Source organism: Scardinius erythrophthalmus, assembly GCF_964197995.2.
Source record: "Scardinius erythrophthalmus genome assembly, chromosome: 1".
Lineage (NCBI taxonomy): Eukaryota > Metazoa > Chordata > Actinopteri > Cypriniformes > Leuciscidae > Scardinius > Scardinius erythrophthalmus.
Genome location: NC_138221.1, coordinates 23,787,443 through 23,806,629, shown reverse-complemented (window position 1 = coordinate 23,806,629; position 19,187 = coordinate 23,787,443). Strand labels below are relative to the sequence as shown.

At 43.0% G+C, this 19,187-nt stretch overlaps 1 protein-coding gene across 1 annotated transcript in view; it reads right to left on the bottom strand.

Annotated features, from left to right (window-relative positions):
- Positions 1–567: 567 nt before the first annotated feature.
- The window catches only part of LOC308697603 (uncharacterized protein), a 641,328-nt gene continuing 622,708 nt past the window's right edge, over positions 568–19,187 (bottom strand). The window contains exons 3-6 of the mRNA XM_081376953.1: positions 2,765–2,972; positions 2,226–2,265; positions 1,652–1,726; positions 568–1,561 (exon numbers count right to left, since the gene is read on the bottom strand). Coding sequence (XP_081233079.1) covers positions 1,711–1,726; positions 2,226–2,265; positions 2,765–2,972 — 264 coding nt within the window. The 3' untranslated portion in view covers positions 568–1,561; positions 1,652–1,710. The remainder of the gene's footprint in view (positions 1,562–1,651; positions 1,727–2,225; positions 2,266–2,764; positions 2,973–19,187) is intronic.

Below are 19,187 nucleotides of genomic sequence, written 5' to 3'. Positions count from 1 at the left end.
AATGTAAAAATATATAGTGTAAACGATAAATCACGTTTGAGATTTGTGTTGGCTACTGTATACAGGCCACCAGGGCACCATACAGACTTTATCAAAGAATTTGCGGACTTTCTATCAGAATTAATATTGACTGCAGATAAAGTACTAATTGTTGGTGATTTTAATATACACATCGATAATGAAAAAGATGCATTGGGATTGGCATTTAAAGACATTGTAAATTCAATTGGAGTTAGACAACACGTGTCAGGACCTACTCATCGTCGTAATCATACACTGTAAAAATTAAAGGTGCCTGGAGGAACCTTTTGGGGTTCTTCACTTTGCCACACCGGCGGAACCGTCTGTAGATCCTCTAGGCACCCTTTAAAAAGGGGTGGTTCTCTGAGGAACCACACAGGTTTCCTGAGGAACTCTTATATGAAGCACTGTGTGGAACCACTGTGGGTGCCTCCAGGAACCAAATTTCAATTTTTTATTATTTTTTATTATTTGTATTAAATTAATTTCATGTTGTTACTACGGTTACCATAAACTTCTATTATAATAAACAAACTGAACCAAATACAAAATAAGAATTGTTTATTACATATTTTAGATCCATTTTAATACATACACTTCAATGCACTTGGGGAAAAAAGCTAGTAATAGATTAATATCAATGAATACACACAAAAAAAAATTGTATAATACATAGGCCTAAGTAACATGAATAATCAACCATGTGTATGCAATAGGCTACACAAGAAAAGACATCTCAACAAAATGCATGGAAAACACATGTTCCATGTAATAAATCAATGTAAAAAATTAAAATTGACTAATTAAAAATGTCCATCTACACTTAATTTTAAAACGTGTTTCAGTTCGCTTAAGTCTGACGCTACTGTTCAGCAATTTTGTGTGGTGCTTCATACATTACATTGCTACACTGCTGACAATGGTCAATGGACCTTTTTGCCTGTGTAATTTCACGAAATTCACAAATGTGACGCACCTTTACTCGCTGCAACATAAAATGCAATCAATTATAAAATCTTCACAAGGGACTTCACAAGGTGATGTGAGGTACTTAAAGGAGTAGTTCACTTTTAAAATGAAAATTCTGTCATCATATACTCACCCTCATGTTGTTTCAAACCTGTATGAATTTCTTTCTTCTGCTGAACAGAAAGGAAGATATTTAGAAGATTATCAGTAACCAGACAGTTTTTGGGTCCCATTGACTTCCTTAGTAGGAAAAAAATATACTATGGAAGTCAATGGGACCCAAAAACTGTCTGGTTACTGATAATCTTCTAAATATCTTCCTTTCTGTTCAGCAGAAGAAAGAAATTCATACAGGTTTGAAACAACATGAGGGTGAGTATATGATGACAGAATTTTCATTTTAAAGTGGAGTATCCCTTTAACGAGTTAGAAAAGTGAAAAGGTGCATCAGCTTCATTTTCCGTTTGTTTTTCCTCTTTTCTGGTGGATGGTCCAGGCACTTCAGTGATTTTCAGGTCTACAGGAGGATTTTTATTCTTCTTCAAACTTGTATTTCAGCTTACCGAGATCCCTGCAAAATACAAAATTTACTGTTACTAAGGTTATTAAAGTGATTGTTGTGAAATTTAAATAATTTCCTCAGCCTTGTGACGTTCCAAACCTGTTTGACTTTCTGTCTGTGGAACCCAAAAGCAGATCTCAGGCATAATGCAACCCCAGTCACCATTCACTTTCACTGCATGAAACACAAGCAGAAAAGAATTGTGTAAATCATTCATGAAACCATTCTTATGTACACTTGTCTAGTTCAATTCAATGCAACAATTTATATAAAAATGGTTAAGCTCCAAAAATGTCCCAGAAAAGATCCTAAAAATAATCAATGAATTCACAACTCATGTGTTATGGGTTGTGTTGTAAGTCTTATGAAGCCATTTAATAGCTTTTTCCTTTTTTTGTCGAAAAAGACCAAACTTGAAGTTATAATTCAGGGTTCAAATGTCTTATATTCAAATGCATATGATTAAGGTATAGCCTATAAAAAATGCATAGCATTATTGGCTCCAAACCAGTGATATTACATGAATGTAACATGAATGAGATTTGAGAGCATGAGGGAAGAAGATTTTCAGAGAATAACTGATTAAAAAACACAAGTACACAGTCAAACAATACAACTGCACACAGAGAAAGTTCATAGTAATAAAGTACTTGCATGTGGTGCAGGTACTTACTGTAATTCAATGTTGCCACTGAAACATTGTACTGGTTGTTCTGGGGAAACAAAATAACAAAGCTGATTATTCACAACATAGTATTTATTTACCACTAAATGGATTCAAAATGATATCTGAGAGAATGAGGGGACCTGTAGGCTGTAGTAAGTAAAGTTAGGCTAAACAAAAACAGACCAAACTATATTAATCTGCTTTTGTTATTCATAACAAACGCCAATGACGACAGCAGGAATCAGCTAAATTAGTTAGGCTGTAAGTTATATCAGCAATTTGAAGACACAGTTGTACAGAATATGTTGAATTGAATGACTAACTTTAAATCAATCTAAGACAATAAGTCAATAATTTCAATTTGTTCATTAGATCAACGTAGTTTGCATCGCGGCTAAAACCTTCATACCAGATACTGTTCAATAAACCATAGCAATAAACGAGTGGTAAACACTGTAAAAACGTAGTAATGTATAGTAAATTTAGTTTATATATGTGTGTGTTTGAATAGTGAGTATTTATATTTCGTTGGCGAGTTTACAAACCTTGTAACGGAGAGCCGAACAAACGGCGGAAGATGCGGCAGGCTTTGATGAGGAGAGCCGTTACTTTCAAACGCGATGACGTATCGTATATGTCGATCAGCTGAGCTTTGTTGCGCGCGAGCAGCGCGAGCACCACTGAAGCGACGACAGCAGAGGAACAGCAGCAGTTTCGTGACTGAATAAAACCTTTATCCTCCTGGTTCTTCTTCTTCAAATAATAATTTATGAACAAGTAAAAAATATTATTTTATTACTATTATTTATTCAATAATAATTAATGATTTTTTTTATTAATATTATTATTATTTAGTGTTGCTGTTTAAGGTTTAAATTAATCAATAAAATAGGCCTATACTAAATAAATGTAAGCTACCCAGGTGAAAAAGACGTAGGCTACTGTTAAATGTATTAAAATGCATTAAAGTAGGTTATATTTGTATTGAAGGCCTACTAAAAACACACTCAAGTTCATTTTTAATAGTAGCCTATACGTATTTTTCACCTGGGTATATATACTGAATCAAACTTAAGTAATAATAGGATAATAATAATATCATTCTGGCCTCACTGAACCACTGGGTTCCTCCAGAAGCTGGCTTTAACATAAGAGATCCTCCAGGAACCACTTAAATGTTAAAAGATCTTCCAATAACCCTTTTATCACATTCAAGTTCCTCTATTTTCCCCCAAAGCACTTTGAGGACTCATGGTAATGAAAAGGTGACTCCAGAACCTCTGAACTAAATACAAAGTGCTTAAAGGATCCCATAAGTTCCAGCAAGAACCTCAAATATTGTCAATGCTCCTCCAGTAACCCTACTATAGGAGAAAGAGCTTTGAGGCACCTAAATTACATTTTTAAGTTCCTTGAGTATCCGACAGGATATTTGAGGCTCCTTTAGTTTTTACAGTGTACTCTAGATCTAATATTATCACATGGAATAGATGTTGATGCCGTTGAAATTCTGCAGCAGAGCGATGACATCTCAGATCATTATCTAGTCTCGTGTAAACTTCATTTAGCCAAGGCTGCAAAGCCGACTCCGTGTTTCAAATATGTGAGACCTATCACTTCTGCTACTAAAGATTGCTTTATTAATAATCTTCCTAAACAGTTTCATCATCTCAGCATCTCAGATAGCTTAGAAGAACTAGATATTACAACAGAAACGATTAACTCTCTCTTTTCCAGCACTTTAGACACAGTTGCTCCGTTGCGCTTAAAGAAGATTAAAGAAAAAAGTCCAACGCCGTGGTACAACGAGCACACTCGGGCCCTTAAGAGAGCAGCCAGAAAAATGGAGCACAACTGGAAGAAAACAAAATTAGAGGTATTTCGCATTTCATGGAAAGAGAGCTCAATTACTTACAGAGAGGCTTTAAAAGCTGCTAGATCTGCTTATTTTTCAACCCTATTAGAAGAAAATAAACATAATCCTAGGTATTTATTTGAAACGGTGGCTAAACTAACGAAAAATAAAGCTTCAAGCACCGAAGTTTCCAAGCAACACAGCAGTAATGACTTTATGAACTTCTTCACTTATAAGATTGATAATATCAGGGACAAAATTATAACTATGCAACCGTCTACTACAGTATCACATCAGGCAGTGCATTGTAGTCTCCCTGAGGAAAAATTTGATTCATTCGTTGCTATAGGAGAGGAAGAATTTACTAAACTCATTAAATCATCTAAATCTACAACATGTATGTTAGACCCTATACCGACTAAGCTACTGAAAGAAATACTTCCAGAGGTCATAGATCCTCTTCTTAATATCATTAATTCGTCTTTGTCTCTAGGATACGTACCAAAAAACTTTAAGCTGGCTATGATTAAACCGCTTGTTAAAAAAACGCAACTTGATCCTTCAGAATTAGTCAATTACAGGCCGATCTCGAATCTACCTTTTCTGTCAAAGATATTAGAAAAGGCGGTATCCTCACAACTGTGTTCCTTTCTTGAAAGAAATGATATCTGCGAGGATTTCCAGTCAGGATTTAGACCGTACCATAGTACCGAAACAGCTCTCGTTAGAGTCACAAATGATTTGCTCTTATCATCCGATCGTGGTTGTATCTCGCTATTAGTGTTACTCGATCTTAGTGCTGCATTTGACACCATCGACCACAACGTTCTTTTAAATAGATTAGAACATTATGTTGGCATTACGGGAAATGCACTAGCATGGTTTAAATCATACTTATCTGACCGTTATCAGTTTGTAGCAGTAAATGATGAGATGTCTCATCGATCACAAGTTCAGTATGGCGTACCACAAGGCTCAGTACTAGGACCGTTGCTGTTCACTCTGTACATGCTACCCTTAGGAGATATCATTAGGAAACATGGCATTAGCTTTCACTGTTATGCCGATGATACTCAGCTCTATATTTCTTCAAAACCTAACGAAACTTACCAATTCACAAAATTAACGGAATGCATAGCGGATATAAAAAATTGGATGACTTGTAATTTCCTACTACTTAATTCTGAAAAAACAGAGTTTCTAATTATTGGACAAAAAACTTCCTCACGTAATAATCTAGAATACTGTCTAACACTTGATGGCTGCTCTGTTAAGTCTTCGTCGTCGGTTAGGAACCTGGGTGTGCTCTTTGATACCAATCTTTCATTTGAAAGTCACGTGTCTAGTATCTGTAAAACTGCATTTTTCCATCTTAAAAATATATCTAAATTACGCCATATGCTCTCATTGACAAATGCGGAACAGTTAGTTCATGCGTTCATGACCTCAAGGCTAGATTATTGTAATGCTCTACTGGGTGGTTGCCCTGCACGCTTAATAAACAAACTACAGCTAGTTCAAAACGCAGCAGCTCGAGTTCTTACCAGAACCAGGAAGTATGACCATATTAGCCCAGTTCTGTCAAAACTGCATTGGCTCCCTATTAAACATCGCATCAATTTTAAAATATTGCTGATTACTTACAAAGCACTGAATGGTTTAGCTCCGCAGTACTTGAGCGAGCTCTTAACGCATTATAGTCCGTCACGTCTATTACGATCTCAAAATTCCGGCCAGTTGATAATACCTAGAATATCAAAATCGACTGCTGGCGGTAGATCCTTTTCCTATTTAGCACCAAAACTCTGGAACAGTCTTCCTACCATTGTCCGGGAAGCAGACACACTCTGTCAGTTCAAAGCCAGATTAAAGACACATCTCTTTGACCTAGCTTTCACATAATACATTATAGACTTCTATAATTTAATGTTAGGCTGCATATAGTAGGTCAGCCGGAACCGGGAACACTTCCCAAAAATCCTGATGTACTCGTTGCATCATGAGAAGAATGGCATCTACGCTTTTCCTGCAGCCTGCCGGATCCAGGCCGTATCCAGATCTGACGAAGGACCTTCGCCTGGACCGATGACAACGCAGTGCTGAAGTGCCAACTAGTCTCTCCCTATGGAGGATCCCACTACCACTCTACAGATAAGGCGTTGTCGGGAAAATTCGTCTCGCGGTCCTACCAAAAAGCAACAAATAAAATAAAATTCCTTATCAAAATTTATAAGGAAAGACAAGTATTCTGTTTAGGCTTGGCTTGTAGGGAATTCCAAACCTGCGTATATTCAAACGCACATAACTATAGAACCCATTCTAAATGCGCATGTGAACGCCATCAGTGTTTCTCACAGGTTCGCATTTAAAGTCTGTGTAGAGAGAATGGTGTCGTCTTAGCGGCCCCTAATTTAATAACAAATGATCATTGCGACGGAAGCAAATCAATTAAAACTAACTTTAGATGGAAATAACTTAACTCTGCTGTACAGCCGAAACAATCTCTGTTGCCTTAAATTATACGCTTATCTCTGTAAAGCTGCTTTGAGACAATCTACATTGTTAAAAGCGCTATATAAATGAAGATGACTTGACTTGACTTGACATAATCAAATTCACAAATATTACACCAAAATACATAGGCCACTGAGTTACTAAAACAAACTTTGTCAAATAATACACTTGTTTGTTCACAGTTTTAACGTTCTTGTTTCCATTTGTTTAATTTTAAGATCTGAGGTGAATTATCCATTGTTGCTTTTACAGCTACAAAGCTTGAACACTAAATGACATTCAAAGTCACATTACACGCTTTTAACAGTAAATAAAGCACATAAACAGCACTTGAGATGATCATTGCCACACTTTGTGTTAGGGCTGGGCGATTTAAATCGCGATATTGTTATGCGCATCTCATCAGTAAAGCCGGTTCCTTGATTAGTAGTAAATCACCATCACCTGCTTTCAGATGGAGCGGCATTTACTACAAAGAGCCGTAGTTAACTGACAAGCTGAGCCAAATCACATGAATATCGCGGACGTATCGCCAGCGATATTTAATGCGATATGGCTCAGCTTGTCAGTTAACTACGGCTCTTTGTACACAGCAAAACCTCCAGTAAATTAGCGGTGTTAAATTAACACTCCTGGGAGTGTATGAGTCCACACTCAAGAGTGTTTAAGTTAATGAGATAACTAAGTGATTAATTTAGTGATGATTGAACATTATTGAAGACACCTGATGTTAACAAGTAGAATCGCTGAAGGAGAAAATCGCAAATTGTAAGTTACCATTATTGTGATGGGTGTTTGCTTTAGTTGGGCTCTGACCCTTTTATATACTTTAGATTTTGTTTGACGGTTGTATCTGAGTTAAAACTGCCCGTTGAACAAAGAATAAAAAGTGATCTGATGGTGTTAGTTATATTATTACAATCATTATTTGAACTTGATCACTGAACTCATTAAAATCCTCCTTTCTGACTTCGATTTATGTTGTTGGTTACTGCATAACTGTGAATCTGAATAAATGGCCAGAATTTTTGTTACAATATAAAGGATTTCTTAAAAGTTGTTTAAAAAAAAAAAAAAATCATTCTTTTAGGCACACACAGATGTCAAGATTCAGTCTATGCATCTCAACAATGGTGAGGAGCAGAATATTCAATGAGGAAAAGTAAATTACATAGACAATTCAGATCATAATGTATTCATACCGCAATGCATGATGGGAGCCATTAATGAGTTGTGATTGGTGGCAGCCACTGCAACATGCTTTATTATTGTCACCATTGTTGAGATTCACAGGCTGATTATTGATGTCTGTGTTTTAAATGAATATGTCTGAATGTCTTTTTGATCAGAACAATGTTTATTAAATATTTTGAATTATAAGTAAAGTACTAATAATTATAGGCTGAAGAATCACTAAACTGCAGCTAACAAGTTAAACCAAACTATCTTAATATGCTTTATTTTTTAGATCACACAGCATGATTATGTCAAAACATAACCAACACTATATGATAACATTTTACTTTGTTCAGTTAATTGTTATAAAACATTAACAGCAGACGAACAACAGTAAATATTAAAATAAACATATAATGGTCTAGAGCCCAACTAAAGCAAACACCCATCTTAATGGTACCTTAATGGTAACTTACAATTTGTGATTTTCTTCTTCAGTGATTCTGCTTGTTAACATCAGGTGTCTTCAATAATGCTCAATCATCACTAAATTAATCACTTAATTATCTCCTCAGCCCTAAATGCCGCTTCATCTGAAAGCAGGTGATGGTGATTTACTACTAATCAAGGAACCGGCTTTACTGACGAGATGCGCATAACAATATCGCGATTTAAATCGCCCAGCCCTACTTTGTGTTTGTTGTTCCAGCACGACGTCACAGAAAAATAGAAACCGTTTCTAAAGGCACTTAATTGTAATGTCTGTGGATCCCCGTCTGAGGATGTTGATGATTATTATTATTTAATTAACTGCTTTAAATGGCTTTTTGGTCACTTTTAGAAAGAAAATGTGAAGAAAATTTGAACAGGGTGAACAGGCTGTGCTGTTAGGTCTGCAAACCCACGTTGACTGACAGGGAACACATGGTATTATTTAATTCGGATCGAATGAAATGACTGAACACATTTTATGATCCTACACCTACCACAGATGATATGATTAATCCCACGATCATTTAATCCCACTGGTCAATTCAATCCCACTGGTCACAATAGTGACCGTAATTTTTTTTTCATTTCTAAGGCTATAAAAATGTTACTAAATGATCTATCAATGCATTTCCAGCAGATATTGAAATAATAAAGGGTCTCAATGAAATATGTGCAGTGTCGCATGTTTACTGTAAATTGTCACATGACCAGAGCTGTTTACTTCCTGTTTGCGCCAAGAGAAGAGGATGTCAGCAAGAAAGCTCCCAAAGAATATGTTAGTAAAGTATGTTAACATAAAGATAGGACATAGATTTTTGGTACACATCATGTTTAAGGTGTCTAGTATTGATATATGCATTTGCAATTACTCAACTTTGTTTAATGTGGTCATAGAACTCACAAACATGTCACCGGCAACAATAGTGACCGGTGGGATAACCCATTGTATCTACATGCTAATACATATAGGCTAACTGTTCTACCTTACTTTCTGCCATACCTGGCAAGTTTTGGATTTGAAAATAAGGGAAATTTTCCGGCGCCAACCCGCCCCCCCCCCCCCCCCATGCTGTGAACATTCATTATAGCCTAAATGAAAACACAAAAGGGTGTATATGAAGAGCATTTATTTAAAGGCTTATTTGCATATTTTCTGTTCATTTATCATTGCTTGTCTTTACATTTACATTTTATTTTCATTCCACACGTTCTTTTCATTTCATATTGCTTTTCTTTTACAGTTTTTCTTTTCATTTTACATAACTTTTCTTTACTCTTTCAGTGAGTTATTGTACAAATTTGTTGCAGACTTTGCATTCGCGGTATTTACATGAGGGTTTTGGTTTTTTGGCAGGAGTGCCCAATTCCGTCTTTTTTCTTCTTTTTTTTAACAAACTTTATTATGAACAATGCACAGGACAATAGGTACAGAGAACACTATAAATACTGTGCGTACCTTCCGTCTCTGTAGTAGCGTCCATCATCCGTCTCTGTTTTTTTTCTGTTTTTTCCCGCGTTGTCACCATAGACTGTAAGGGTTGTCACTCATCATCTGACCTCACACACTGACCTCGCGACAACTGCCACCTACAGTACCTGTAGGCTACTGCAGGTGGCAGTTATCGCGAGGCTACTGACAGACTCAGATTAGGAAGGTTTTTTGTATTTTTTTTTTTACTCCGCCCGGGCCCGGGGTAGCCTATTATTATTTTTTAATAACGCAGGTTAAAAACCGGGAGATTTACGGGAAAATACTAATACGGGAGGACGGCGGGAAAGAAGGGTAAAATACGGGACTTTCCCGGCCAAAACGGGATACTTGACAGGTATGCTTTCTGTTGCTACCTAACTTTCTACCTAATTTTACACAAAGACACACACACACACACACACACACACACACACACACACACACACACACACACTCAGAAACACACACACAAAAACACTGCACAGGTCAAATAGACCTATATTCAGTCTGTCCAGTGGTTGATACAACACAGTATCCCACCGGTCACAACACACTTTTTCACACACTTTTCCATGAAAATTTCTAAAAATTATGATTGATTGTTTCAAAGGGATACTAATGACACATGACTTGGATATTTTTGTGTCTGGGAAAAATTTGGAATTAAATGGGTTGAAGTTTTTCTCAACTGTTTACACACAAATACTGGTACTTGAGACACAATGACCACAACATGTAACTCATTCACCAACCGCTTGAACCAATTCTGCTAAACTACAAGCACAATTCCTGCTTTACACTCAAATTGCAGTTCTAAAACACACCTTTTTCAAAACACTACACACAATTCTCTGCTTTTGGCACAATTTTCATGCAAAAAATCTCTTGTTTTCACAAGGAACACACTGCCATTCAAATATGCACACTGACTCATCACATGGGCAAACACCCGTCACACAGTTCTCTTACGAGAGGTTCTCTCGTATTGCGTAGTTGCTTACGCTACGGAAAGCCTTTCTTTCTCGAGATACTGAAGCCAAAAATTATCCTTAATTTTTATAATCTTGTCAACGCAGTGCGGCAGCCTGCAGACCTAGGGCAAGCTAACTAGCGTGCCCATTGGCTGCCCTGCGGCAACTGCAGCAGCCTACCGCTGAGCCCTTGGCGTGACGTCACGACCAATGAGCGCGCTTGGCGCGCTTAATGCGTCACAGCCCGCGAAAAGGGGTGTGGCTTAGCGTATATAAACAGGGCTCGGAGGCTGCTTCTCTGATTTCTGTCTTTTCAGCGAAGCTCTTCGCATCGCTGCTCTCTGAGGAAGCCGCCGTCGAAACAAGCGACCAGCACGCCGAGGATCTCAGCCTGAGGACGCCGGCCGCCTTCGCCGCCTTCGCCGCCTTCAGCTTTCCCTGCCTGCTTCGCTATCCGGCGATCATATCCTTTACTGCTCTGTGTTGTATGTGTTGTGTGTTCGCCCCGCGACACACTTTTGCATCTAAAAGAGCGCGAGGCGTTGTTGCAAATGCCTCGCTCATCCTGTGGCTCGTGCAGAGCCCCGCTCAGCGATGGAGACCGCCACGTGGTTTGCGCTCTCTGCCTGGGCTTCGACCACGCAGCCCGCGCCCTCTCCTCGGGCGGCTGCGAACAGTGTGAGGACTTGCCGATGTCGACCCTGCGGGCTCGACTCGCCATGTTTGACGATCCTCCACCTTCCCCGGCTGCCTCTTCAGGGCCGCGTAAGAAGAAACGCCGCTCTCAAAGGCCTCCCGAGCCGGTGGTTATAGCTGAGCGCTCGCCGGAGCCCCTCCCGCGAGCCTCGCTTTCTCCTTCTCCCCCGCCCTTCACCGACGCGCAGCGGCCGGCTACTGCCCGCACTGCCGTCGCCTCAGGGGATGAAGCAGATGACGCCGCTGACAGCTGCTCTCTGCTTGCTTCGGACAGCGAGGAGTGGTCGGGCTCTCACCGCTCCGCCTCCTCGACTCCTGAGTCTGGCAGGTCCCGCTCCAGTGTCGACGCGGAGCTTATCCGCCTCCTCACCAAAGCGGTCGACCGACTGGGATTGGACTGGTCCCCACCCAAGGAGCCCGCGCCTAACCGACTCGACGGGTGTTTTCTGCCTAGCCGCCGCCAAGCGCCAGCCTCTAGGTCAGCACCCTTCCTGCCTGAGCTCCACCAGGAGCTATCGAAGTCGTGGAGCGCGCCCTTCTCCGCTAGACTCCGCTCGTCTGTCTCCTCGGCTCTCTCCCAGGTGGACGGGGCCGCCGAGAAAGGCTATACCGGCATCCCTTCCGTTGAGGAAGCGGTGGCAACGCACCTTTGCCCGCCGTCTGCTAGGTGGCGCTCAAAGTCTGCCCTGCCGTCTAAAGCCTGCAGGACCACATCAGCTCTCGCCGGCCGCGCATTCGCCGCCTCCGGCCAAGCTGCTTCTGCCCTGCACTCGATGGCTGTTCTTCAGATCCTGCAAGCCGACCTCCTCCGCGAATTGGACGAGAAGGGCTCGGATCATACAGCCTTAACAGATCTGCGCAGCGCGACGGACCTTTCGCTCCGCGCTACCAAGACCGCTGCACAAGCCATCGGCAGATCTATGGCCGCGCTCACCGTCATCGACAGACACTTATGGTTGACGCTGGCGGATATGAGTGAGTCAGAACGCGCTGTTTTCCTCAACGCCCCGCTCTCGCCCACCGGCCTCTTCGGCCCTGCGGTCAGCGGGATTGTGGACCGCTTCTCTGAAGTGCAGAAGGCGTCGCAGGCTATGAATCTCTTCCTGCCTCGCCGCTCGAGCCCAGCCGCAGGCCGCTCTCAAGCTCAGCCTCCTGCGCGCAGCTCCACACAGCGCTCGTCTCGGCCACCAACCACTTCGCAGCGACGCCAGGGCGGCCGCCCTAGGTCGCGCTCGACCAGCCGTCACAGACCGCCGCCCCCCCGGGGTCCGCGTCCCAAGATAACGCTGAAGTCTGAGCCCGCGAAGTCCTCCTAGCACCCGCAGGGAGGAAGAGATGGCTGAGTCCCGCTGCGGCCGGACCGCCATCAAAACGCCCAGCGCTGTCAGTCCCCTCAGTGCAGGCTACTGCAGCAGCTTACATCGCAGCCAACGAGCCAGTAATACCACTTGCTCGCCTGCACACAAACGCCGTTTTTACGGCGGCCCAAATAAATCTCAGAAAGAGTGTAAATTCGGGCTTTCCGGCTCCGGCCGAGGGTGTTGTAAGTGTAGAAAATGTGCCCACTCCCACGTGCTCACTGCTTCACACAAACACGGTCCCCATGGTAACGCGTTCAGAGCGCTCTCTCATAAAGCGGTCACACGCCGCTCGAGTAATAAGTGTAGTAAAGGTGCCCACAACTCTGTGCTCACATCTACCTGTAACTCGCTCTGCCACTCGGTTACCCCGGGCAACAGCGGCTCAAGCCGAGGGTGTTATAAGTGTAGAAAATGTGCCCACTCCCATGTGCTCACTGCTTCACACAAACAGGGTCCCCATGGTAACGCGTACAGAGCGCTCTCTCATGAAGCGGTCGCAAGCCGCTCGAGTATTAAATGTAGAAAATGTGCCCACAACCTTGTGCTCACACCTACCCGCTGCTCGCTCTGCCAGCCAGTTACCTTGGGTCACAGACCCTCTAAAGCTCCCAAACACTGGCCGTGTCATAAGTGTAAACCCTGCGCCCGCTCACGAGCACGCGCACTCACTTGTAGACATTATAATCCCCACGCCACTCTCGCGCCTGGGATGTTTGACAGCAAATCACGCTCCATCCGATGGGACCGAGCTACTGAACGCTGTACAGTCGGCCAATACTGTTCACCAGCCCCCGTGTTCGAGCACCAGCGGCGCGGGCGCCGCACCTTTATCTCTGATTCAGGCTCCCCATCCCGCGCAGCGCGGCGATCTGAGCCCAGAGACCATTCGACCCCTAGCTATGCATGCGGAAGCATGGGAAGCGATTCAGGGCGCGTCAGAATGGGTGCTGAAAACTATAAAACACGGCTATTCGCTTCAATTCGCTCGTCGCCCTCCGCGCTATACAGCACAGACGGAGACGAGAGTGAGTTCAGAAGCTGCGCACTTGCTTCAAGCAGAAATAGCGAAGCTGCTGCGCAAAGGGGCTATAGAACAGGTTCATCCTTCTTTGAGCGAGTCGGGCTTTTACAGCCGCTACTTCCTCGTGCCCAAGAAGGACGGAGCGTTCAGACCTATTTTAGATCTGAGACATCTGAACAAAGCCCTCATGAGACGGCCGTTCAAAATGATCACAACCAGAAAAATCCTCGCGCAGATTCGCCCAGGAGACTGGTTTATCTCTCTCGATCTAAAAGACGCATATTTTCAGATCCAGATAACTCCCCGTCACAGGCCATTCTTGAGATGGTATCACACAGGAGTGACTATGGGAGTGATTTCACACCGGAAAGTTGTCTCGACAGACGCTTCCAACCTAGGTTGGGGAGCGCTCTTCGAAGGCAGACCGGTCTATGGCCGCTGGTCAGACCAGGAGAATCTCCTACACATAAACTGTCTAGAGATGCTCGCGGTCGAGAAAGCGCTCAAACACTTCCTCCCATTCCTCCACGGTCACCATGTTCTAGTCCGCACGGACAATACATCGGTAGTGGCCTACGTGAATCACCAGGGCGGTGTCAGATCAAAGATGCTCTGCACCCTGGAGGAACGCCTCCTCGTGTGGGCTCAGCACTCTCTGCGCTCGCTGAGAGCCGCGCATGTGCCTGGCCACCTGAACGAGGGCCCCGACAGACTGTCCAGGGACAACGTTCCCCCTGGGGAGTGGTCTCTACACCCCCAAACAGTCCAGTCACTGTGGCGACGGTTCGGCAAAGCGAAAGTCGACCTTTTTGCGTCAAAAGACAACGCTCACTGCCCAGAGTTCTTCTCGAAGAACGAGGACGCGCTGGCCCAGATCTGGCCCAGCAGCCCATTGTACGCTTTTCCCCCGGTCTCTCTGCTGCCTCAGGTCATCGAGAGAATCAGGGAAGCGCGCCACTCAGTGCTCCTCATAGCCCCATGCTGGGAGAACCAAGCTTGGTTCCCGGATCTAATACAGCTGGCAGACTCAGCCCCCTGGCCGATACCGGTGAGGAGAGACCTTCTCTCTCAAGCACGCGGATCGATATGGCATCCCCATCCAGAGCGCTGGTCTCTGCATGCGTGGAGCCTCAACGATTACACGCTAATCTGCCAGACGGGGTCATGAACACGATCATACAATCTAGAGCCCCCTCTACGAGGCGGCTCTACATGTCGAAATGGTCAGTGTTTAACACATGGTGCACTGCTAAGGGGCTCGATCCACAGACATGTGGGGTATCGCGAGTACTGTGTTTCCTTCAAGAGCTACTGGACGCGGGCAGGTCCCCCTCCACGCTCAAAGTCTATGTTGCGGCCATTTCAGCGCTCTCTGTTTCTGAGCAGGGCCGCGCATTAGGAAGGAACGAGCTCGTCATCCGCTTCCTTAGGGGAGCCAGGAGGATGAACCCCCCGCGACCCCCCTCGGTTCCTATGTGGGATCTCTCTCTGGTCTTGGAGGCCCTGAGAGCGCATCCCTTCGAACCCTTGGAAACTGTGGATATGAAATACCTCACGCTCAAAACCGTTTTTCTGATAGCTCTGTCGTCAGTCAAACGAGTGGGAGACCTTCACGCGTTATCTGTTAACGCCGCGTGGCTCGAGTTCGGACCTAATGACTCCAAAGTCATTCTCAGACCGAGGCATGGGTACGTTCCAAAAATTTTGGGCACTCCCTTCAGAGCACAGGTCATTTCCCTCTCGGCCCTGCCGACGCACGGCAGCGAGGCCGATAGTAATCTCCTCTGCCCGGTCAGGGCGTTGAGAAACTACATTTCACGGTCCGCCGCTTTCAGGCGCTCGGATCAGCTCTTTGTTTCGTTTGGTGGGCGCACCAAGGGTCTCGCCGCCTCGAAACACAGCCTGTCCAGATGGATAGTGGACGCTATTGCTGCTGCTTATGCGTCTAAAGACCTGCAGTGCCCATTGGGCGTTCGAGCTCATTCCACTAGAGGCATGGCCTCGTCGTGGGCATGGTCCAGCGGGATTCCCATTCATGACATTTGTGCAGCGGCAGGCTGGGCCTCCCCCTCCACATTTGTTAGGTTTTACAACCTGGATGTTCCCGCCTTGCAGGCGAAAGTGTTATCAGTCTAAGTCTCGCGTATGCCAGCCCACTATCTGTGCGCAGGCTACGTTGTGTGATTTAGCTCTACTGGTTGAGCTGCACTATGCAGGGAATTGTCAGTTAGGACCGGCCGTGCCGCTCCTAACCCCCTAGTGTGTGCTTATGTACGGCGCTAGCCCTCTTCGGGCTGCCCGGCTCTCCGCTATCACGTTCCCCGGGCTCTCCCTGGGACTCATTCAGTGGATGCTGGGCGCGCACGGCGTTGACAAGGGCGTTCCCGTAGCGTAAGCAACTACGCAATACGAGAGAACCTCTCGTGAGAGAACGTTTCGGTTACTCACGTAACCTCTGTTCTCTCTAGAAGAGGGAACGAGTATTGCGTAGCCCGCCGTGCTCGCGCCACGAGCTCATTTCGCTTCATGCGACAGAAACCAGAGAAGCAGCCTCCGAGCCCTGTTTATATACGCTAAGCCACACCCCTTTTCGCGGGCTGTGACGCATTAAGCGCGCCAAGCGCGCTCATTGGTCGTGACGTCACGCCAAGGGCTCAGCGGTAGGCTGCTGCAGTTGCCGCAGGGCAGCCAATGGGCACGCTAGTTAGCTTGCCCTAGGTCTGCAGGCTGCCGCACTGCGTTGACAAGATTATAAAAATTAAGGATAATTTTTGGCTTCAGTATCTCGAGAAAGAAAGGCTTTCCGTAGCGTAAGCAACTACGCAATTCTCGTTCCCTCTTCTAGAGAGAACAGAGGTTACGTGAGTAACCGAAACGTTTTACAATTAGCAATCAGAGCTTTAGCATAAAAGGGCAACAGGTGAGCTCTTCAATGGAGCAATGGGTGCCACTTTGTTTGTTTTTTTGTGTTTTTTTTTACTGTAACTGTATACAGTCAATTGTTCTGTTGTTTTGTATGTAGACCACTGTATGTACAACTTTGTGTTGGTTGGGATGTACACTGTGTACAATGTTTTTGTGGGAAAAATGAAATGTATTTGTTACCGTGTATTTGTGTGTTCTGAGTATAAAAACAATATTCTCAAATATTTTACAACACACTTATGTATGTACTGTCTGTAGTAAGTGTAACACTGAACCAAAAAAAGGCCTAAGTCATTATGATGAATGGAGAAGAAGTGTTTTCCATTCATCATAGTGTTTTACACTGAGCACATCAGTGTTCAACTGGTTCTTATAAATGTCTATTCATGTGATGGTTTGTGTGTGTCATTTGAAAACAAAATACCATTTTGAGAAGAAATAACATTGTTTTGAATGTAAAGTTTCATTTTGCAGGAGAATTGAGGGGTTTTGTCCATTGTGTGTGTTTTTTGATTTGTGTGTAGAGTTCTGAGAATATGAGGCATGCTTTCAGAAAATGTGTGTAAACAATCGAGAAAAACTGTAATAAAAATGTATATTTAGACCACTTAACATAGTAATTTATATCAGGAAATGAGGAGACTACACAACTTTTGTCTTCCTGGTCACATGGTTTAGGGTGTGGCCAAATATTTCATCAGTCCAGACCAAGCGTGCAGCACAAGTCCTGAAAAGTGAAGCCAAAGCGTCTCGATCGCCCCTGGCCGGGTCACCTGGGTGATGCTGAAAGACCCGAAACACCCAATGACCTCAGGAACATCACTGAAGATATATACCAGCACATCCTAGGATGTATCTTTGACGCAAATAAGAACTTATCAAGGCACATTAGGATGAGGTGTTTTAAAAAAAAAAAAAAAAAAAAAATATATATTTAGCTATATTTAGGGCATATATTTATTTTCTAAGTGAAGTTAAGCCACTCTATAAAGAATAACATACAAATCAGATGTAAAGTTATACATTAACTCTTTATATTTCCTAAAAGTGAAACTGATTTCGGTAAATATATGTCAGTTGCCCACACATGTGGTTAAAAAAAAAAACATATATATGTGGGGGGGACAGTGTACCACATCCTGTCTGTCAGTAGCCTAACACAAATCACTTTGGTGTTGCTGCATTGCTGCAAATCTTGATGCAAGTACTTCAGCTCACACATACACACTGGGTACTGTTGTTTGATAAAACTTTGATAAACTTGCTTTTTATTGTGATTTTTTTTGTGTGTGTTTTGTCAAGTTTTGTTTGATTAAATACCAAGCACACATAAAAAAAAAAAATGATGTAACCAACAGATGTGCAAATTAGTATAAAACTGTTGGAGTAGAAAAGCCACGCAGACAACCTTTCTTTATTGCAGTAAACAACTGCAGTGTGAAGTTTTTTTTTTTTTTTATCTGTCCTGTGATATTTGAGTGTACTTTCACACAGTTGCAAACCTCAGTCTGTTTTTTTCTCACTGGCTGTGGTCTTTATTTTTCACCACAAGATTTACACTTCAGTGTGCATGTTTCTCTCAGACCAGATTTCAGGAAATGCGCTTCTCGCTCAAACACATTTCAAATAGGCTATACTGTATTTCCGGGTATCTATAACCATGAAATAGTAAACGTAAGGCTTTCAGTCATAATCACGAGGGTCACGATGAAGATCTTTGCTCTGCTTTGTGTCTTTCTTCTTTATGGGACTTTGCCTTCAATTCAAGCAGGTAATAATTATTATTATTATTATTATTATTATTAACTTGTACGTTTCGACCATCAGTGTCTTCATTAGGCACAAACTTTGTGAAATAGAATACAAATCTTTATTGGTGTAACAGTTTCCTCTCAAAATATTTTCTATGCCTTCTTTATGCCAATGTATTGTAAGGCACTAACAATATGAACCGCATGTCTGAAGTGTGAGGCTACACTCAAAAAAAAAAAAAAAAAAAAAAATCTTGGTTGTTTCAACTCAACTTTGGGTAAAATATGGACCAAACCAAACATTGGTTTATTTATTTTTTTAATTACATTTTTATATTTGGTAGAAACAACACTTCAGTGTTAAAGTGTATCGGACTGTGATCATCTCCCGTCCTGATTTTACTGTGAATGTGAAATGATCTTGAAGTTTTAAGCGAGACCACATGGACACGGATAAGATAAATCACATGTGTAGAAGAACAAGTGATGAAGCCACGTATTAAAATATTAGGACCAGTGTGTGGATGACTAAAAGCCTTACACTCATATGTAAAAGCACTGGACACAGTTTCCACACCCCGACAGAGGGAAGAGTCGGAATATACCCAATTTAACAAGGAGGCAAGCCGATTTTGACATTTAAAAACCAATCGAGGACCTTCTTTAAATATACTAAATTTTTGGATATCTATGTTAATGCCATAAGACTCTGCAAAACTCCACACCCAATGCCGA